This window comes from Gorilla gorilla, chromosome 7 (assembly GCF_029281585.2).
Source record: "Gorilla gorilla gorilla isolate KB3781 chromosome 7, NHGRI_mGorGor1-v2.1_pri, whole genome shotgun sequence".
Taxonomy (NCBI): domain Eukaryota; kingdom Metazoa; phylum Chordata; class Mammalia; order Primates; family Hominidae; genus Gorilla; species Gorilla gorilla.
Window position 1 is genome coordinate 38,670,522 of NC_073231.2, and position 20,234 is coordinate 38,690,755.

Sequence of the window (20,234 nt, forward strand, 5' to 3'; positions counted from 1 at the left end):
GGTACAGACTTCAGAGTGTGATCAAGCCAGTGGTGAGTTATTTTAGTCTTCAGAAGTCAGTGGAAAGCTGGACAGTTTGGAACACAAATATGTGTTGGGTTTTTTTTCCCCTCTCTGAAACTCAGGGAAATAAATTTGCTTTTTTCTTATTTTTTTTGGTCCTGGAATTTTCTTTTCTCAGAATGTTATAATAGAAAGAAAAATGGACTTTAAAATCAGAATTGAATTCAAGTTCTGTGTCATTTGTCTGTAATTTTGGGCAAATTATTTCTCATCTCTGAACCTTAAGTTCTTCATCTTTACACATAATTTTTTCAAGTACTTTTTGCTGCTTCCCTTCAAGCTTCTTTTATTTCAGTATTCCCAGTGTTCTTTCTCGTTTTCACTGTATTCTCCTCCAAAATATTATCCTAACTTTTAAAGTATTTCTTGTGTTTCTTATCTATTCTCCAAACGAATGTTTTGGTTTTTTAAAAAAATGTAATATGGTACAGACACACTGGGAAGCAATTTCATAGAATAGTCTTTATGAAAATAATTTGATATAGAAATTAGGTAATTTAGGTGAGAAATGTTTTTTACTGGGTATAGGCATAAATCTTGGGAAAAACTCTAGGGCAGGGGGTGAATCTGAAATGACAGTCTGTTTCTAATTAAGACATTTTTGTGAACTAACTATTCTATAATTAAGACTTCTAAGACAGTTATAACTACTTTGTACAGATATTTGTCAGATATTTTCAGAAGATGGCTGATCCTTGGCAGGAATGCATGGATTATGCAGTAACTCTAGCAAGACAAGCTGGAGAGGTATGAGCTAAGATTTTGTCAATTATAATGTGATTGGTGGGTATACTGTGTTGTTGCCTTGTTTTGTTTGTTTCGTTTTGGTTTCTTTTTTTGAAACGGTCTTGCTTGTCACCCAAGCTGGAAGGTAGTGGCAGGATCGTGGCTCACTCCAGCCTCAACTTCCCAGGCTGGGCTCAAGTAATCCTCCCACTTCAGCCTCCTGAGTAGCTGGGACTATAGCAGGCATGAGCCACCATGTCCAGCTACTTTTCATTTTTTTAATTTTTGTGTGGAGATGAGGGTCTCGCTGTGTTGTCTAGGCTGGTCTTGAATTCCTGGACCACCTTGGCCTCCCAAAGTGCTGGGATTACGTGCGTGAACCACCATACCCAGCCTGCCTTGTTAAATAAAATATACACTTTGATCAATCTACATTTATTTTCATTTTACTAAATACTTTAAATAGAGTGTATACCCTAATTTTATATGATCGAATTTTCTGTGATGACAGTTGTGAATCTAAAATAAGATGTAAGATTATATAATTTTCGTTTTTAGAAAGACGTAACTATTAAAGGCTTATTTTATAGATATATTTGTAAGACATTTTTAAGAATGTCTTTAAAGAATATTATTTAAGACAGATTGAATGTCTTAAACCATTTATGTATTTTATCTTTTTGTTTAAAATTATGCCTTTTCTATTTGCTTACCAAAACTTCTTTTTAGGTAGTTTGTGAAGCTATAAAAAATGAAATGAATGTTATGCTGAAAAGTTCTCCAGTTGATTTGGTAACTGCTACGGACCAAAAAGTTGAAAAAATGCTTATCTCTTCCATAAAGGAAAAGTATCCATCTCACAGGTATTTTTATTTACTGTGTATAAGAAATGTTTATTATCTCACCATTTCTTGGGGTTCTGCATGTGAGAGTAGCTTGACTACACGGTTCTTGCCAAGGTCTTCCATGAAGTTACAGTCAAAGTGTTGGTCAAGGCTGCAGTCAACTGAAGGTTGGACTGGAACTGAAGGATCCATTCACTCACGTGATTGTTGGCAGATGTCAGTTCCTGGGGGAGTTGTCTGCTGGTAGCTTCTCTCAGTTCCTTACCATGTAGCCTCTTCACAGAGTAGCTCACGACATGGAAGCTGACATCTCCTAGTCCAGAGCAGGTGGCACAGGAAGGGAGAAACAGAGTGAACCAGATGCAAATTAGAGGGGCATTTTGTGAACTAGTCTCCAAAGTTTTGTATACTGTCACTTACGCTTTATTGGTTAGAAACAAGTATCTGCATAGCTCACGCTCAAGGAAGGGATATTAGGCTCCACCTCTTGAAGGATGGAGAGTATTAGAGAGTGCCTTTTTTTTTTTTTTTTTAAGACAGAGACACGCTCTGTCAGGCAGGCTGGAGTGCAGTGGCATGATCTCGCCTCACTGCAACCTCCACCTCCCAGGTTCAAGTGATTCTCCTGCCTCAGCCTCCTGAGTAGCTGGGATTAGAGGTGCATGCCACCACGCCTGGCTTATTTTTGTATTTTTAATAGAGACGGGGTTTCACCATGTTGGTCAGGCTGGTGTTGAACTCCCGACCTCATGGTCCGCCCGCCTCAGCCTCCCATAGTGTTAGGATTACAGACCTGAGCCACCACACCTGGCCCCTATTTTTAAAATCATTACATTTCCTTAATGATTTCTTATCTGCCGCAAATGTGTGTGTGCACACACCTTACCCTAGTATAACATCTTATAATTTGAATTTTGAAATTTTTCACATCGCTTTATTCATGGGGAAATAAATTAAAGCTTCCTTACATTTATCAGTCTTTACCTGAAGGAAGAAGAAGCAACAATAGAAAAGTGTAGGGTACAGACTTTTGCTACCTTTTTTTTTTTTTTTTCCTGAGACAGTCTCTCTCAGTTACCCAGGCTGGAGTGCAGTGGCGCGATCTCGGCTCACTGCAACCTCCGCCTACCAGGCTAAAGCCATTCTCCTGCCTCAGCCTTCCAAGTTGCTGGGATTACAGGTGCCTGCCACCATGCCCAGCTAATTTTTATATTTTTAATAGAGATGGGGTTTCACCACGTTGGCCAGGCTGGTCTTGAACTCCTGACTCAGGTGATCCGCCCTCCCTGGCCTCCCAAAGTGCTGGGATTACAGGCGTGAACCTCCACACCTCGCCTGCTATGTTTTATAGTACTCTGTGTAGCTAAGGAAATGTTATGATTTGGAAATTGTTGAAATCAGTGTAAAGATTAAGAGTTTGTCCTACTTGGCTTTTAGTTTCATTGGTGAGGAATCTGTGGCAGCTGGGGAAAAAAGTATCTTAACCGACAACCCCACATGGATCATTGACCCTATTGATGGAACAACTAACTTTGTACATAGGTATGTTTTAAAATGTCTAATATAATTACTCTTTGCATATTAACTGGATTGACCTATAGATACTCTGTTTAGGAACATGTACACTTTAGAAAATTGTATACTTTGTTTATGCTTCTTTATTCTAATAAAGTATATATAAAATGTAAAAGTGGAGCAAAATGTATTATGCAGACTTATCAGATATGGAGGAGGTAAAGAAATACTAATGTGATCTTGTCCTGTGGTGCCAAGTGCCCCGTTCACCATTCTTTTTCCCACTATTGGCGCTATCTAAAAAGGGAAGCAAACAACATTGCTGCTTTGAGAGTGGGAAGGGCACTTTGCACTGCATGCCGTTTTCTATTCTTTGAGTGGCACGTACCATAGATCTATATGGATCTACTAATATGTATCTATTAGTAGTAACTATGTAAAAATATGTTTTTTTTTTTTAAGATGGAGTTTCCCTCTTGTTGGCCAGGCTGAGATGCAATGGCGCAGTCTTGGCTCACTGCAACCTCCACCTCCCGGGTTCAAGCGATTCTTCTGCCTCAGCCTCCCAAGTAGGTGGGGTTACAGGCACCTGCCACCACACCCGACTAATTTTTGTATTTTTAGTAGAGGCGGGGTTTCACCATGTTGGCCAGGCTGGTCTTGAACTCCTGAACTCAGGTGATCCGCCTGCCTCAGCCTCCCAAAGTGCTGGGATTACAGGCATGAACCACACTGCACCTGGCCAAAGATATGTTTTCAAAAAATAAAAATAAATTAAAAAAATTATAAACTGACTATGTTAAAAAGATTGTATTTTAGTAAAACTAATGAAGTCACTCTTGGGGAGTGCTGTCGATATAGAATGAGTTCAGTCCAGGAGAAAAAACAGGGTTAAAAAGTGCAGAGGAGGCCCCTCTCCTCAGCCCTTAGGGTGACGGGGATGGGGATGGGGCTGGGGCTGGGGCCGGCAAAAAAAAAAAAAATTGCATGGGTGTTAGGATGAATAGACGTGCATTCTGGTGCTTTTTTACTGGCTTTTTCACCTTAGGCAAGTTAGTTAACTTTTCTAGGCCACAATGTTAAAAAAACATTTATAAAAAGGCCATATTAATAGCACTTGCCTCATAGAATTGTAACTCAACTCTATGAGTAGTACATTAATGTAAGAACTTAGTATAGTGCCGACACAGAGTAGGTATATGATATTACTAGAAGAAAGCCTGATGGAATTGCCCATGAGAGTTAAAATTAGTAGCCGCTTCTGGTGGGATTACATATAGATGTCATATTTGAAGTTCCCATGTAGTCGTACACATCTGTACTATATATACAATCCTTGAAATCTACAAAGCTAAGGTTTAGAATCTATATGTGATAGAATGTTATATCTTTTAAATGTGGAAAGATGCTAATACATTTTCACAGAAGAGAAGACAGTACAATACAGTGTGTATAGTATCTTATTTTTGTTAAAATAAAAACTTTCTTACATATTTAAAAGTTTTTATTTTCAACAGCTTTAGCTTCAATAGTTGAATGTTGATCTTGTCTATTTCCTTGATCTTAATTCTCTTGTGAGTCAGCAGTTACAACCTGTGTTCAGACTGTCATGCAGCTATGGAAAAATTTTGGCTCAAAGTATACTTTTCAGAGGCCAAGCCTAAAGTTTGCTGTTGGAGTAGAGACAAGTAACAGCCATTTATTTTGTCCAGTGCAGTATTTGTGTTTATCACGGTGTAGGACATAGGAAAAAAACATCACAGGCCAGGCGCGGTGGCTCATGCCTGTAATCCCAGCACTTTGGGAGGCCAAGGTGGGTGGATCACCTGAGGTCGGGAGTTCGAGACCAGCCTGACCAACATGGAGAAACCCCGTCTCTACGTAAAATACAAAATTAGCCGGGTATGGTGGCACATGCTTGTAATCCCAGCTACTTGGGAGGCTGAGGCAGGAGAATCACTTGAACCCGGGAAGTGGAGGTTGCAGTGGGCTGAGATCGTGCCATTGCACTCCAGCCTGGGCAACAAGAGCTAAACTTCATCTCCAAAAAAAAAAAAAAAAAAAAAATCACTAAAATATATGCTTTTTAACCAAATCGATTTAAAAGTTTTTACAGTTTTCTTTTTTAACCAAATTGATTTAAAAGTTTTTACATTTTGGCTTTTTTTTTTAAAGGGGGACAGCATCTCTGTCACCCAGGCTGGCGTGCAGTGGCATGACTACGGCTCATTGCAGCCTTGACCTTCTGAGCTCAAGGGATCCTTCTGCCTCAGCCTACCGGGGAAGCTTGGACTATAGGCGTGCACCGCCACACTCAGATAATTTCGTGACTTTTTTTTTGTAGAAACAGGATCTTGCCATGTTGCCCAGCCAGGCTGGTCTCGAACTCCTGGGCCCAAGTGATCTTCCTGCTTTGGCCTCCTAAATTAGTGCTGGGAGGAGTGAGCTGCTGTGCGTGGCCATGAAAAAATATTTTTACATAGCTACTATATTCATAGAATTTGACCTTCAAAAGATAGAAAACACAGTGCAAAATACCCTTCACACTTCCGTTTCTGGTTTCCCAGGATCCATCTCTGGAGATGACCACTGTTACGAGTTTCTCGTGAATCCTTTCAGAGATGTTTCATGCCTATAGAAGCATCCTGTGTGAACGTGTGCCTGTGTGTGGGGGGGAGGGTGTGTGTGTATAATACCTCCACTTTATCCTATTAACAAAGGGTTGTATACCATACAAACTGTTTTGCATCTTAGATTTTGTGGGGAGTGGAGATGAGACTTTTTATAGGAAAAATTTTAAGAACACTTATATTATGAAAAGATTAATTTTATTAACAAAAGTTCTATGTTGGTTAATTTGTATTTTGTCCTTTTTTTTTTAAAAAAGATTTCCTTTTGTGGCTATTTCAATTGGCTTTGCTGTAAATAAAAAGGTATGATTTTTTAAACGTGTAGTTGATTATATGCCTTGCTCTCATTTTCTGAGAAAAAGTAAATGTGTTTTCATAATAAATTCAGGTTTGTCTGTATATTTGATTATATAACTGCATTATTTTGAATATAAGCTACAGGACTGTTAAAATTTTCATGATACATTTGCATTGGATAAAATTTTATGTATTCTGAGAAGCAGGAGTTGTAAGAAGAAAATACACACAAGTAACTGAAATACAACTCAGTATTTAGTAACCATTATATGTGTGATAGAGTCAGATGGGATAGAAGTTGGTATGTGATCTTAAATGCTTCGTGGAAGAGGTGAGATTTGAGCTGGGAATGCTTTAGTAGGTGTTAGTGAAGAAATACATTTAGAAACCAGCAAGTAGCAGGGGCCAAAGCATGGTTGGAAAATACAGACTCTCTTTAGGAACCTACACATAGTTCAGGTTGTCTTATGTGTAAATACTTACATCTAAAGCCTAGCAGAATAAAACATATAGCTATAGCATTTCCTTGCTGTTTGGCTGCTTAGTTGGTCAAACAGTAAAGGATGGTTACTAACATTTTACCTACCTATCTTCAAGGAACTTTTGATATGTAAGATCAACATGTATAAAAGCAGTTATAACATTTCTGAATATAAAACACATATTGGACAAATGACAGCTTAGCCCCAGGGTTGTATTAATTAATGAGAATGTCCAGAAGAAGCTACATGAGCATTCAGTATATAATCAGCTCTGGGCTGTGTGCTGGCCCTGCCACTGAACTCAACAGCTCAGCACAAAGTTAGATGTGTGAACAGGTAAAGATGATATGTGGTAGAACCATGAAAAAAAATACTATGGGAACACAGGATGTCACCAGTTCTGCTGAGAGTGGGTTGGGAAAATCTTCATAACAGCAGGGGTCTTAGAAGTTGGTCATGTGTTGGCCCTTAGAAAACTAGGGGTTTCCAGATTGGCGGGGGTGAGGGGGGTGATGGGAAGAGGAAAGCGTTTTAATCAGAAAGAACAGCTTGGAGAAATTGAAGACCATTATACGTGTGGGGAATGGTGAGATGTTCATGGAGAGGGAAGCACTGCAAGTGGCCAGGACAAAGGTTAGTTTGGCCTTACTGTGAGGCATTGTGGCCAGTCCATGCAAGAAAATTTAGTTTGTGTTTCAAGGTAGTTGGGAACCAGTAGAGGTTTTGAAGTGGAAAGTGACAGACAATTCTAGCAATGTAGAGATTATACTGGGGTGTGGGTGATTCTGAACTAAGTAGAGGCAGTGAGAATAGCCAAGGAAGTGCCAAAATTGGAAAGTGTTTTTGAGATTAAATTTGAAGGAGATTTATGGGGAAGGAATGGGAGGTGATCAGGCAATGAATGATTTTGTCTTTGAAATTCTGCAAGACTAGGTTTGGAACCGTAGGTTCTTCCCCCGATTATGAGGTTGATGGGAGCCAAAATGAATTTGTGGACTGTAAAAAACCAACCTGTGTGAATATGGAGAGCTAAAAAGGAAATGGAAGCAATGGGAGAAGGAAGAAAAAAGCCTGAGGTGCCTAACTTTTCAGGGTGAGGCAGAAAAGAATGTTCTAAAATCATAACTGAAACGAATTAGTAGGTGAGGTAGAACTAAGAGAATAATGGTGGGAGCATGGAGGTAGTGAATTAAGTATTGAATAAGTCTTGAGCCAGCAGACTGCAATTCTTCAGACAAGGCATTTGAGGCAACAAAGAAAGTTTGTTGATACTCTCTTTGTGGGACTTTCAGAAGAATGAGTGATCAGGGCAGAAGCCACATTGTAATATATTAAGAGGAGAATAGGAGATGCAAAGTTACTCATTGGCAGTGAAGGGAAAAGGATAGAATAACATTTCAAAGGTTTTGTAAGGAGGAGAGAAACTTAATGAGAAGGTATAAGAAGAAAAATCCAAGAGACTAGGGAATCAGCTGATGGAGCAGTTTTTCAGAGAATGTATGTGAGGGTAGGAGTCCTAACACCGGAGAAGCGTTCACTTAGAAAATAGGAAAGCCCTGTCTTCCGAAGCAGGAGGAAGAGAAGTAAGGTGGGTGTTCTTAGATCTGGACTTGGATGGGAGGAGAGTCAAGGATATCAGTTCTGGTGACCTCTTTCTCTTGATTAGTCTGGAAATTAACATTTTAAGTATCCCACAGTTTAGCCATTTCAGTCCATTGTTACTAGTCAGTATACCAGATTGTCTTGTTATTTTCTTAGGAAAAAGTGGATGAAACATACTTAAGTTTGGTAAAGGAAACTTGTTTTCCTCTGCAGATAGAATTTGGAGTTGTGTACAGTTGTGTGGAAGGCAAGATGTACACTGCCAGAAAAGGAAAAGGTGCCTTTTGTAATGGTCAAAAACTACAAGTTTCACAACAAGAAGGTAGGATTAATTCCAATTTTTGATGCTATTCATATTGTGTGCTCAATATTTTATTGTTTTTTAATATTCACCTATGGAATTCTCCAGGTGTTAACTGATTCATAAATTGTGTTTATTATCTCTTTATTCTTTTTGACTTCAGCTTTGAATGTGGAATGGAAGTAGGGAAAGAAATGTAATTGAGCAAACACTTCAGGCTCAGCATTGTATTTTGTGATAGAGATAGGAAGATGATTAAGACTGGCTTCCTATTGTGAACCCAAAATATCTGAGACAGGTCTCAATCAGTTTAGAAGTTTATTTTGCCGAAGTTAAGGATGCACTCGTGACACAGCCTCAGGAGGTCCTGATGACATGTGCCCGAGGTGGTTGGGGTACGGCTTCCTTTTATACATTTTAGGGAGTCATGAAACATCAATATGTGTAAGATGTACATAAAGGCAGGACAACTAGAAGTGGGGAAGGGGGCGGTGTTCAGGTTATAGGTAGATAAAAGACAAATGATTATACTCTTTTAAGTCCGTAATCAGCCTTTAAATACACAATTGAGTCTGGCTCAGTGAATCTGCATTTTTACATAAACAATAGGGCAGATGAAGCAATCAGATATGAATTTGTCTCATTTGAGCAGAGGGATGACTTTCTCTCCCACACCTGTGAAGATAAGGTATCAGTCTACATTGCCAGGGCAAAATTCAGCCAGAACTGTTTCAGGGTAAAGATCTTGAGGTCCACAAGGAATTTCCTTGTGGGCAAATTGTAAGGGAGGTATGTAGCTCTTTTGTCTTTGTAGGTGTCTTATTTAGGAATTAAATGGGAGGCAGGTTTGCCTGACATAGTTCCCAGCTTGACTTTTCCCTTGGCTTAGTGTTTTTTGGGTCCTCAGATTTATTTTCCTTTCACACTGTCCTTGTGGAGTTCATGGTTTATGTTTTATCTACTGCTTCTAAAATTCTTTATAGAATTCCTCTGATCTGATGCCCCAGGACCAATTACTACAAAGTAAATGGGGGAAAAAAAAGCCCATTAAAGCTGGGAATCACTCAAAATGAGACATATATATTTTATAAGCTGAATGGCAATTTAAGTTCTTTCTTCTCTATTACATCTGTTGGCCTCAAAAAAGGAAGCACAGGCAAAATTAATGTAGAGAGTTTATTTGGGCCGAAGTTGAGGACTGCAGCCCAGGACACACTTCTAGATTACCTTGGAGAGTGCTCCAGAGAACTTAGCAGAGGCTCAGGTTTTTAAAGAAAAAGGGACACACTGGGAGAGGGGATGATGAGAAAAGTTGTACTCAGGAATTCTCATTTGTTTACAGAAATAACATTGCTTAGTGATTGGCTATACACTGTTGAATTATAGGGTGCATGGCATTTTATGGCTGCTTGGCATCAGTGAGTCTAGAGCCCCCTGTAGCAAGCGGCTTCAAGTGGTAATTATTTAACTCCAGGGGAGTGAGACTGTCTGCTGGTATATTTTAAATGCCTCTTCAGGCTTGATAATTTAAAGGTACTGGCATTCTGCAGATTAAAACTTTTCTTTTTCTTTCTCACAGCTTATTGAAGTTTTGAGTTACTGTTCTTCCATAAACCACACCAAACATTTTCCACAGTTTGCACATTGAAATTCCTTTCAGTGCAGCAAGAACTTAGAGGTACTTGCAAAACAATTTGAGTTTGGAATCTTTCTAGACTTTTATACTTTTTTCCCTCAACCACTTAATTTAAGAGCAGATTTTTAGGCTATTTCCTTTTCATTAAAATCTAAGACCCCATGAAATGGAGGATGCATTCTTATTTTTCTAGATGTCGTCATGTGAAAAAATACAAATCTTGGACTAAAGGAATATGGTAGCTTTGATAGAAACAACTCTTTTCCTTTGCATAATCATTCTTCACTTTACAAAGTATTAAATTATGTAACTTTTATTTTTTTTCCTCCCGAGACAGAGTCTTGCTCTGTTGCCCAGGCTGGAGTGCAGTGGCGTGATCTCGGATCACTGCAACCTCCGCCTCCCGGGTTTAAGCTATTCTCCTGCCTCAGTCTCCGGAGTAGCTGGGATTACAGGTGCGCACCACCATGCCCAACTAATTTTTTGTATTTTTAGTAGAGATGGGGTTTCACCATGTTGGCCAGGCTGGTCTCGAACTCCTGACCTCGTGATCTGCCTGCCTCCGCCTCCCAAAGTGCTGGGATTACAGGTGTGAGCCACCATGCCCAGCCCTAAATTACGTAACTATTAAATGTAGTACAACAGTTACAGAAATGCTCAGATCAAACACAGCTGGTGAACATACATCTCAATTGGTGGGAGGAGGTGAGATCTAGGGTGTTGGGTGTGTCCTGAGCTTCAAATGGAAAACCTTGGAAAACCTGACAGCCTTGTGAATGGTTGTCAGAGAATTTTACTTTTGTTGTAAAAGTTTTACTTTTACTGTAATTTTACTGTAATTTGTTTTCTTTCAAATCTATACATAAATCCCTTATTGAATTTAGTCTCTCCTTTTTCCTTTTTAAATATTTAAGACATTTGCTGTTTCCCACTAAGTATTATGTATGCAGGCAAATTGGTTACATTATGTACTTTTTCAGGAAGGACCTAAGCAGCTGGACTCTGATGCTTATAAAAAGGATCACATGGGGATAATTAATTTATCAGTATTTTATTATTTAAATGCTTATAAAGAAACACGATAAAACAAGGAAGAGGGATACAAATGCCCTCTTCTGAATTACAAGTGTCAGGTATTTTCTAGAAGTCTAAATATTGAAACCTAACACTTTCTTTTTAGATATTACCAAATCTCTCTTGGTGACTGAGTTGGGCTCTTCCAGAACACCAGAGACTGTGAGAATGGTTCTTTCTAATATGGAAAAGCTTTTTTGCATTCCTGTTCATGGGTAAGCTCTTTACCATTATTCTCTCTCTCTCTTTGTATACATGTGTGTGTGCATACACACACCTTTTTTTTTCCTGTACCATTTTAGAGTAAATTATATACATCATGGTTTCTAAAGAATAGGGAGATTCTGTTCCATAACCATGAAACCATTGATTTCATAAATACACTTTTTATCTAATTTGTCATCCATATTCAGTTTTGTCAGTTAATCTGCTAATGTCCTTTATAGCATTTGCCTTCCAATAAAGTAGGATTCAGTCTAGAGTCAGCATAATTTTTGGGTGTCATGTCTCCTTAGCCTTCTTTGATCTGGAACATTTCCACAGCCTATGAAATTACTTCCTTTAAGTTTTCAAATTATTTGCATAGAAGTCTGTAAGATAGACTCTTATAATTAATTTCTGGCTTCTCTATATCAGTGGTTATTTCCACCTTGTCACTTATTTTGTCTATTTGTGCTTTTTTTCTTGTTCTTTTTTCTCAAAGAACCAGGATTTTAATTTTAGCTGGTTCTTTCTTTTCTGCACTATTATTTTCATCTTTGTGTTTTCTTTTGGTTTGTTTCCTTTTTTTTCCTTTTTGATTAGAAAATTTATTGTAATTCCTTTATGTTTATTGATGTGGATATTTAGGCTATGAATTTCATCTGATCATTGTTTTCATTATATCCCATAAATACTGATACTTACTGTTTTCATTATAATTTTTTTCATAAATTCTGTAATTTGCTTGTATTTCCTTTCTTACTGAGAGTTATATTCTTAAATTTTCACAAGGAGAGTCTGTCTTAGTCCATTTTCTGTTGCTTATAATACCTGAAACTTGGTAATGTATATGTATAAAGAAAAGGAATTTATTTCTTTCAGTTATAGAGGCTCAGAAGCCCAAGGCTGAGGAGCTGCATCTGATGAGGGCCTTCTTGCTGGATTCTTTGTAGAGTCCTGAGGCAGCACAGAATGTGACATGGTGGGGCTGAGCATGCTAGCTCAGGTCTCTATTCTTCTCTTCATAAAGCCACCAGTCCTAGTCCTATGATGACTCATTAATCTATTAACCCATGAGTGGATTAATCCATTCATGAGGGCATAGCCCTCTTAGAGACCCCACCTTTCAGTACTGCTAGATTGGAGATTAAGTTTCAACATAGTTTTGGAGGGAACAAACATTCAAACCACAGCATTCCACCCCTGACACTCCCCAGATTTGTCTTTTTCCATACAAATACACTCATTCCATCCCCAGGGTCCCAAAGTCTTCACTTGTTCTATCATGAACTTAAAAGTTTAAAGTCCACAGTCTCATTTGTGAGCCTGTGAAATCAAAACAAGCTATCTGCTTCAAAGATACAATAGTGACACAGGCATAAGACAGGCATTCCCATTCCAAAAGGGAAAATTAGGCAAAAAGAAAGAACAGGCCCTAGGCAAGTCCAGAATTCCAGCAGGGCAGACATGAAATCTTAAAGCTGAAGAAGAATCACTTTTGACTGCATGTACCACCTCATGGAGACACTGGGGGTTGAGGGCTGGGTAAAGGCCTCTGGCAGCCCTGCCCCTGTGGCTTTGCAGGGTACAGCCCATATGGCTACTGGCATGGGTTGGAGTCCAGTGCCTGAAGCTTTCCAAGGTGTACCTTCCATGCTGCTGGTGACTCCACAGTTCTGAGGCCCAGGTAGTGGTCCTGCTTTCATGGCTCCACTAGTTAGGCATTACCCTAGTGGGGACTCTCTGTGGTGGCCTTACTTCCTGGGCTCTACTAGGCTTTACCTTGGTGGAGATTCTCAGCTACCACTAACCCCACAGTTCCACTGTGGCTCTGCCCTTGAGACAAGTCTGTTCCCTGGCTCCCAGGCTTCTGAGGACAATCCTTGAGGCCAAGTGGAGGCTGGAAAGCCTCCACAGCTCTTCCTTTATGCAAGCTTGCAGGATTAGTATCATACTGCTGACATTTACAACTTATACCTTGTAGAGATGTGGTATAAGCCACACCTAGGGTGACTTGACCTTGGCTGGGATATAGGGAGCACAGTCTAGGGTGGCCCTGGGCAGCCAGCATTGGAGAGTATCCCAGGCCTCTTCCATGAAACCATTCTGCCCTCCTTTGGGCCTGTAAAGGGAGGGGCAGCCTTGAAGATCTCTTAAATGCCTTTGGGTTCTTTCTTTCATTGTCTTTAGAAGTAGCACCAGCATGGCACATGTATACATATGTAACTAACCTGCACAATGTGCATATGTACCCTAAAACTTAAAGTATAATAAAAAAAAAAAAAAAAAAAAAGAAGTAACACCTGGCTCCCTTGTAGCTGTGCTAATCTATTTAGCAAATAGTTCCTGGCTAACCCTCGGTTTCCTCCTTTGAACACACCTTTTCACTCTTGGCCAGGCTGAGTTTTCCAAATTTTTTTGCTCTGCTTCCTTTCTTTTTGGTTGTTTGTTTGTTTGTTTTGTTTTTTGGAGATGAGTTCTCACTCTCTTGCCCAGGCTGGATTGCAGTGGTGCAATTATAGCTCAGTGCAGCCTCAACCTCCTGGGCTCAAGCAGTCCTCCTACTTCAGCCTCCCAAGTAGCTGGGACCACAGGTTTGCATCACCACATCCAGTTAATTTTTATATTTTTGGTATTTTGTGTAGAAATGGGGTTCACCGTGCTGCCCAGGCTGATCTCCAACTCCTGGGCTCAAGCGATCTGCCCAAGTTGGCTTCCCAAAATGCTGGCATTATAGGTGTGAGCCACTGCATCTGGCCACTCTGCTTCCCCTTTAATTATAAATTTGTCTTTAAATTACTTCTTTGCTTGCAAATCTCAGCATAAATGGTCAAAAGTAACCATGCAGCTACTTCTATAATTTGTTTAGAAATTTTTTTCTGCCAGATACCCTAATTCATTACTCTCAAGTTTAGGCTTTCAAGAAACCCTGTCAAGTTGGCTGGCCGTGGTGGCTCACGCCTGTAATCCCAGCACTTTTGAGAGGCTGAGGCAGGTGGATCACGAGGTCAGGAGATTGAGACCGTCCTGGCTAACACGGTGAAACCCTGTCTCTACTAAAAATACAAAAAATTAGCCAGGTGTGGTGGCGGGCGCTTGTAGTCCCAGCTACTCCGGAGGCTGAGGCAGGAGAATGGCGTGAAACTGGGAGGCGGAGCTTGCAGTGAGCTGAGATCGTGTCACTGCACTCCAGCCTGGGTAACAGAGTGAGACTCCGTCTCAAAAAAAAAAAAAAAAAAGAAACCCTTAGTCATAGACACAGTTCAGACAGCCAGGTATTACTTTGCCAGTTTATAACCAGGATGGCCTTTCCTCCAGGATCCGATACCTTGTTCCTCAGTTTTATCTGAGACCACATCAGAATACTGTTCCTATTTTTATCAGCATTCTGGTCAGAGCTACTTAACTCAATCTCTAAGGCATTCCAAACTTTCCCTGGCCTTGTCTTCTAAGCCCTCACCAAAATCTCCCTTAATGCTTCATTCACGGAAATGCAGGCATTTTCTAGCCTGCTCCTCTGAATTCTTCTGTCTTCTACCTATTACCCATTTCAAAGCCGCTTCTGTTTGTTATCAGCATCACCCCACCCCTTAACCTATAAGCCATGAACCTAGAAGGCAAAGCCCTCATGACCTAATACCTCTTAAAAGGCCCCCACACCAATACTGCCACATTGGGGATTAAGTTTCAACATGCGTTTTGGAGGGGACAAACATTCAACCATAGCAGACACCTTTTTGGATTTTTAAAAATTTCATCTTTAATCTCCAGTTTTATTACATTTTAACAGTTCTACTTTCTGAAACCTACTGATGGTTTCTTTGTGCCCTGTTCTGTGATCAATTTTTGTAAGTTTCATATGCACTGAAAAATAGTATAATTCCCTATTTCCAGGGTATGACATTCAGTATATAGCCAAAAGATTTACCTAATTAATTTTTTTTGTCTATTTGCCCTGTCTTATACTGAGAGTCTCTGATGTATCAGTCTTTTATTATTAGTGTGTTTCTCTGTATTTCTCCTTGCAACTCTTTTATTTTATGTAGGTGGAAGCTGTGTTATTTGATGTTTATTCATAATAGTTACATACGTAGTTCATTGTGTAATTTTTACGTATTCTTTGTCTTGTTTCATGTTTTTGTGCTTGAAATTTACTTTGACATCAGAATTGCAATTCCTGCTTTTTTTTTTTTTTTTTTTTTTTTTGAGACAGAGTCTCCCTCTGTCACTCAGGCTGGAGTGCAGTGGCACAATCTCGGTTCACTGCAACCTGCGCCTCCCAGGTTCAAGCAGTTCTCCTGCCTCAGCCTCTTGAGTAGCTGGGATTACAGCTACGTACCACCATGCCCGGCTTTTGTATTTTTAGTAGAGACAGGGTTTCGCCATGTTGGCCAGGCTGGTCTGGAACTCCTGACCTCAAGTGATCCACCCACCTCTGCCTCCCAAAGTTCTGGGATTACAGGCGTGAGCCACTGTGCCCGGCCCCTGCTTTCTTATTTTTCCTGTTTGCCTGATAAATCTGTCCACCCTTTTATTTTTAGTCCTTTGAACCACTGCATTTGAAGTGTGCCTGTCATATACAGCATTGCATGGAATTTCACTTTATAAGTCAATTTGAAAATCTTTTTCTTTTAACAGATAGGTTAGGCCTATTGATTTATTGATATGACTGTTTTTGTCTCAATTCTGTTGTATTATTCTGTGGTATAATTACTGTCTGTATGATGTTATAGTTACTGTGTTCATTTGATATGCCTTCTCTGCCTCTTTTAAAATTTATTTTTGTATTTATAAAGATTACATTTTATTCCAGCTGGTTTCTTTTGTAATACAACTTTTATAGTACCTTTAATATTCTTTTCTTACTTAACTATTTACTATCTAGAATGTTTTGGCTTCGCCTATTGCCTATGTAAGTCTCCCATTCCCCTTTTCTCTCTCTTTATCCCATTTTTAAAGTTGCATTCTACTTTGCCAGAACATATTATATTTACATATTCTTCAACCCATGACCCCGCTTTTTGATCCTAGTTCTTCATTTGACATTATAAAATGCTCACAGTCCTTTTGTGAAGTGTTCCAGGCACCTTTTTAACTGGTTGAAGTTCGTCCTCTAGTAGATTCCTTGGGGGAGGGCACATGTGCACAGTTTTCCCTGAGTTTGGGTATTTTCCAAAATGCTTTTCTGTGGCCTTGAGACTTGAAGGACAGCTTGGCTGGATATAGTATCCTTAATGAAAGTATAAATTTCTTGAAAATGTTCTTTCACTGTTGCCTTGCTTTGTATATTGTTTTTGAGAAATCTGATGCAAATCTAATTTTTCTTGGCTTTTACATTATTTTATCTTTTAACTGGAGGCTGTTTTTTTCCCCTGAATTTTTGGCTAACAGTTTTTAAAGGATATATCTTAGAATTGCTCATTCTGGGTCAGTTGTGTGTTTCAGTATATAGGTTCATGTCTTTTTAATTTCTGGGAAGTTTCCTTAAGATATAGTTTAAGTACTAGTGCACTTCTGTTATTTTTTTCTTTAAAGACACCAGTGGGAATGCTCCATCTCCTTTGTGTCTTCATTTCAGCCATTTTCTCTCTGTCTCTTTTTACTTCTTTCTTTTATTGCTTTTCCTAATTTCTCTTTATTAAGTTTTCTTATCATCTGTTCTTTTATTGGCACCTTGTAATTTATTCTTCGTTCCTGACATAATTTTGTCTTTTATTTCCCCCCCCATTTCTTTCCTGAGTTCAGTCATCTTGTTTTATGTATGTATTTTGGTCCATTTGTGCTCTTAGTTTCTATATCGCTGATGTAACATTTTTTTCAGTATTCACAAGTTTTTGTTTGAAAATATTTAATTCGGATTCGATTGATATTCATTTTATTCCCCTTCATTGTTGGTTTTGGGGGAGAGACTTTACAGCAAAAAGAAAAAACAAAACCATTTTATTAACAGCGTTCGATGTTTTGCAGTAGTTTTGTGTGAATGTGGTCTACTTTTTTCTATTTTCACTTCGTTTTGTGATCAGGGTTCCTGCTTTCTGAATTTCTTATTTTGCCAGTTGTGCCTTTCTGTGCATTTTCTTTTATGAATACCTGCTGGTTGTAGATAGAGTTGGCTTGTCTTGTTTATCATTCATTTCTGCAGGGTCCTTAAGTTTTCACTCTTTTTTTTTTTTTTTTTTCCTTTTTCTTTTTTTTAATTATTATTATACTTTAAGTTTTAGGGTGCATGTGCACAATGTGCAGGTTAGTTACATATGTATACATGTGCCATGCTGGTGTGCTGCACCCATTAACTCGTCATTTAGCATTAGGTATCTCTCCTAATGCTATCCCTCCCCCCTCCCCGCACCCCTTAGTTCCTACTTTTCCTTCACTTGTTTCCAAGGAGTACCATCTCTGCTATCTTATTTGATTCTCCTTCAGAATCACAGCTTCTCTGAGGCTGCCTGGTCAGGTTCTGAGTGTTTTCTAGCCCCTTACCTGTAGCCAGGACTATGAATTACCAAGTGCTGATCTGTGCTCAGTGTTTTTGTTTTTCTGTTTATTGTCTCAGTGACTCTTTTCTGAGGGTGGTTTTGTCTTTGTTCCCTGTGGGTCCTCTGCTCCTCCTTGTTCTTTCTCACAAAGTCTTTTCTGCCTTCTCTGCCCTACTCTGTGTATCTACAGGCTTCCGGTGCTCTGTTAGAATTTATTTATTTGTTTTTCTTCTACTTAGAGGTAGTTTGAGAGTTTGCGTTTCCTGATTTCTATCTGAAAGAATGGGTCCTATGGGTTTTATTTGTCCTCCTGGTTGATTTCATTTTATTATTTTCCAGGAGGGTATACAGGGAGTTTCAAAATCGGCATGCTATTATTATTCTCCAAATCTCAGAGTCCCTCTGTAATGACAGTTTAATAAATGAAGAAATTAAAAGGAAATATTTATCCTTACTTTTATCCTTAAATCTTCAAGAAAAGCTAAAGGTTTGAGGTCCTTAACTTTAATATAGTTAATGCTATATATTATTTTATTTTTTATGTATTTCTTTTTTTTTCTGAGGCGGAGTCTAACTCTGTCACCAGGCTGGAGTCCAATGGTGCAGTCTTGGCTCACTGCAACCTCCGCCTCCGGGGTTCAAGTGATTCTCCTGCCTTTGTCTCTGGAGTAGCTGGGACTACAGGTGCCCGCCACCACGCCTGGCTAATTTTTTGTATTTTTAGTAGAGATGGGGTTTCACCTTGTTAGCCAGGATGGTCTCGATCTCTTGACCTCGTGATTCACCCGCCTTGGCCTCCCAAAGTGCTGGGATTACAGGCGTGAGCCACTGCGCCCCGCCATTAAATAGTATTTCTTTGACCATAGTTGTTTATATGAAAAATCATAATAAAAATCCTTTATTGAACAAAATCTGGTGAATGTAAATAACAACATAATATTTTCACCACCTACTATTTCTGTCTTTTTCTTTGTGAAAATATTATCAATGAGTTATAAGAGTCCTAGAACTGATCAAAGATCATCTAATAATCCAGCCTTATTTTGTAGATGAGTTGACTGAGATTCAGGTAGATGATGTGGCTGCTTGAGATCGCACAGCTGGATAGAAATAGGGCTAGAATCCTGGCTCCCAGATCATTTCTGTTTCTTGAATATTGGACTTCTCTTAGAAGTCAGACCCTTCAAAATATAGGTTGACCATGTACAAACTAATTATGTACTATGCATATGTGGTCTATATAGTAATGAGTAAAGTAAAAGAGAGCCTCTGTCAATAGCTACAGAACCTCCCAGAATGATGCCCTTGAGAGAAGGGCAATAAACTTGCTGCTACAGTGTGCTGTCTTGAAGCAAGGACTTTAACCATGGGCTATAAAGTGGTTATGTTACTCATAAACGAGTTGCAAGAGGTTTACAACTTTAACCTTTAATTTTGCTGTTGGCTGAAATAAAAACTAATTTTTACTTCAGATTTTTTTCAAAAGTATAACCAGGAAAATATTACTAAGAAGTACTGACTTACTGATTGCTTTTATGATCTTTTGCATTCAGCTGATTCTTCAGTTTTGCAATGGGATTTCAGAACCACTTATACAAAACAATGAAACTAAAGAGAGTTATAATCTGAATGAATGCTTTAAATAAGCAGAAATAGTCTAATAGGTTCCTAAGAACCAACATTTATGAGGCAAAGTACGTTATTCTGGATCAGTTTCCTTTGTTTAATTTTCAGGAATTCATGTAGATGAAATTCACTATGTATGTTATATGATATTTTCTGACATCATGGTTTAGAGAACAATTTTATCATAAAAATAGCTATTTTTATTACAGACATTTTATATGCTAGGCACTCTGCTAGGTGCTTTACAAATATTAGCTGTAGTCATTACTACATTTGTCTAAAGTAAATTGGAATCCTTATTTGATGACATGACATGGGAGCAAACTCAAATCTTTGTGACATCAAACATAATCCTTTTTACAATGTGCCATGTTAGCTGCATAGGCGGACCACAGCTGTATAGGAGGACCACATAAGATAGGATTCAGAACACATAGTGCAGAATCTACACCATAGTCTTAATTATCTGGTAGTTAAGTAATCTGTTTGGTAATCCTTTCATAGTATTTTCCATAAAAGAATATTCTCTTGCTGATTGTAAGACCATTTGCTTGAGATCCCATGGTGCTCATTAGAAGTGACGGAAGCACCGCTAGTAGATATCACTGTTGTTTGGCGGTCTGAATAGAATATCAGGGAATTAATTATGAAAGACCTTGGTGTTTGCATTCTATGATATGAGATATCAAATATCACATATCTCATGGGAGAAGTGGGGAAATGCACTTTTCTTTATAACTAAAAAACTGCCACTAAAGTT

At 38.9% G+C, this 20,234-nt stretch overlaps 1 protein-coding gene across 6 annotated transcripts in view; it reads left to right on the forward strand.

The window, feature by feature from the left end:
* Window positions 1-20,234, forward strand: part of IMPA1 (inositol monophosphatase 1) — a 29,405-nt gene that overhangs the window by 4,939 nt on the left and 4,232 nt on the right. For 4 of the 6 annotated variants that reach the window (XM_019032790.4, XM_063709195.1, XM_019032791.4 and 1 more), the window contains 6 exons: window positions 724-810; window positions 1,519-1,652; window positions 3,072-3,176; window positions 6,037-6,082; window positions 8,374-8,482; window positions 11,278-11,386. In XM_019032790.4, the coding sequence (XP_018888335.4) occupies window positions 748-810; window positions 1,519-1,652; window positions 3,072-3,176; window positions 6,037-6,082; window positions 8,374-8,482; window positions 11,278-11,386 (566 nt within the window). In that variant the 5' untranslated portion in view covers window positions 724-747. The remainder of the gene's footprint in view (window positions 1-723; window positions 811-1,518; window positions 1,653-3,071; window positions 3,177-6,036; window positions 6,083-8,373; window positions 8,483-11,277; window positions 11,387-20,234) is intronic. The other 2 variants (XM_019032792.4, XM_063709196.1) reach the window with 1 other exon arrangement.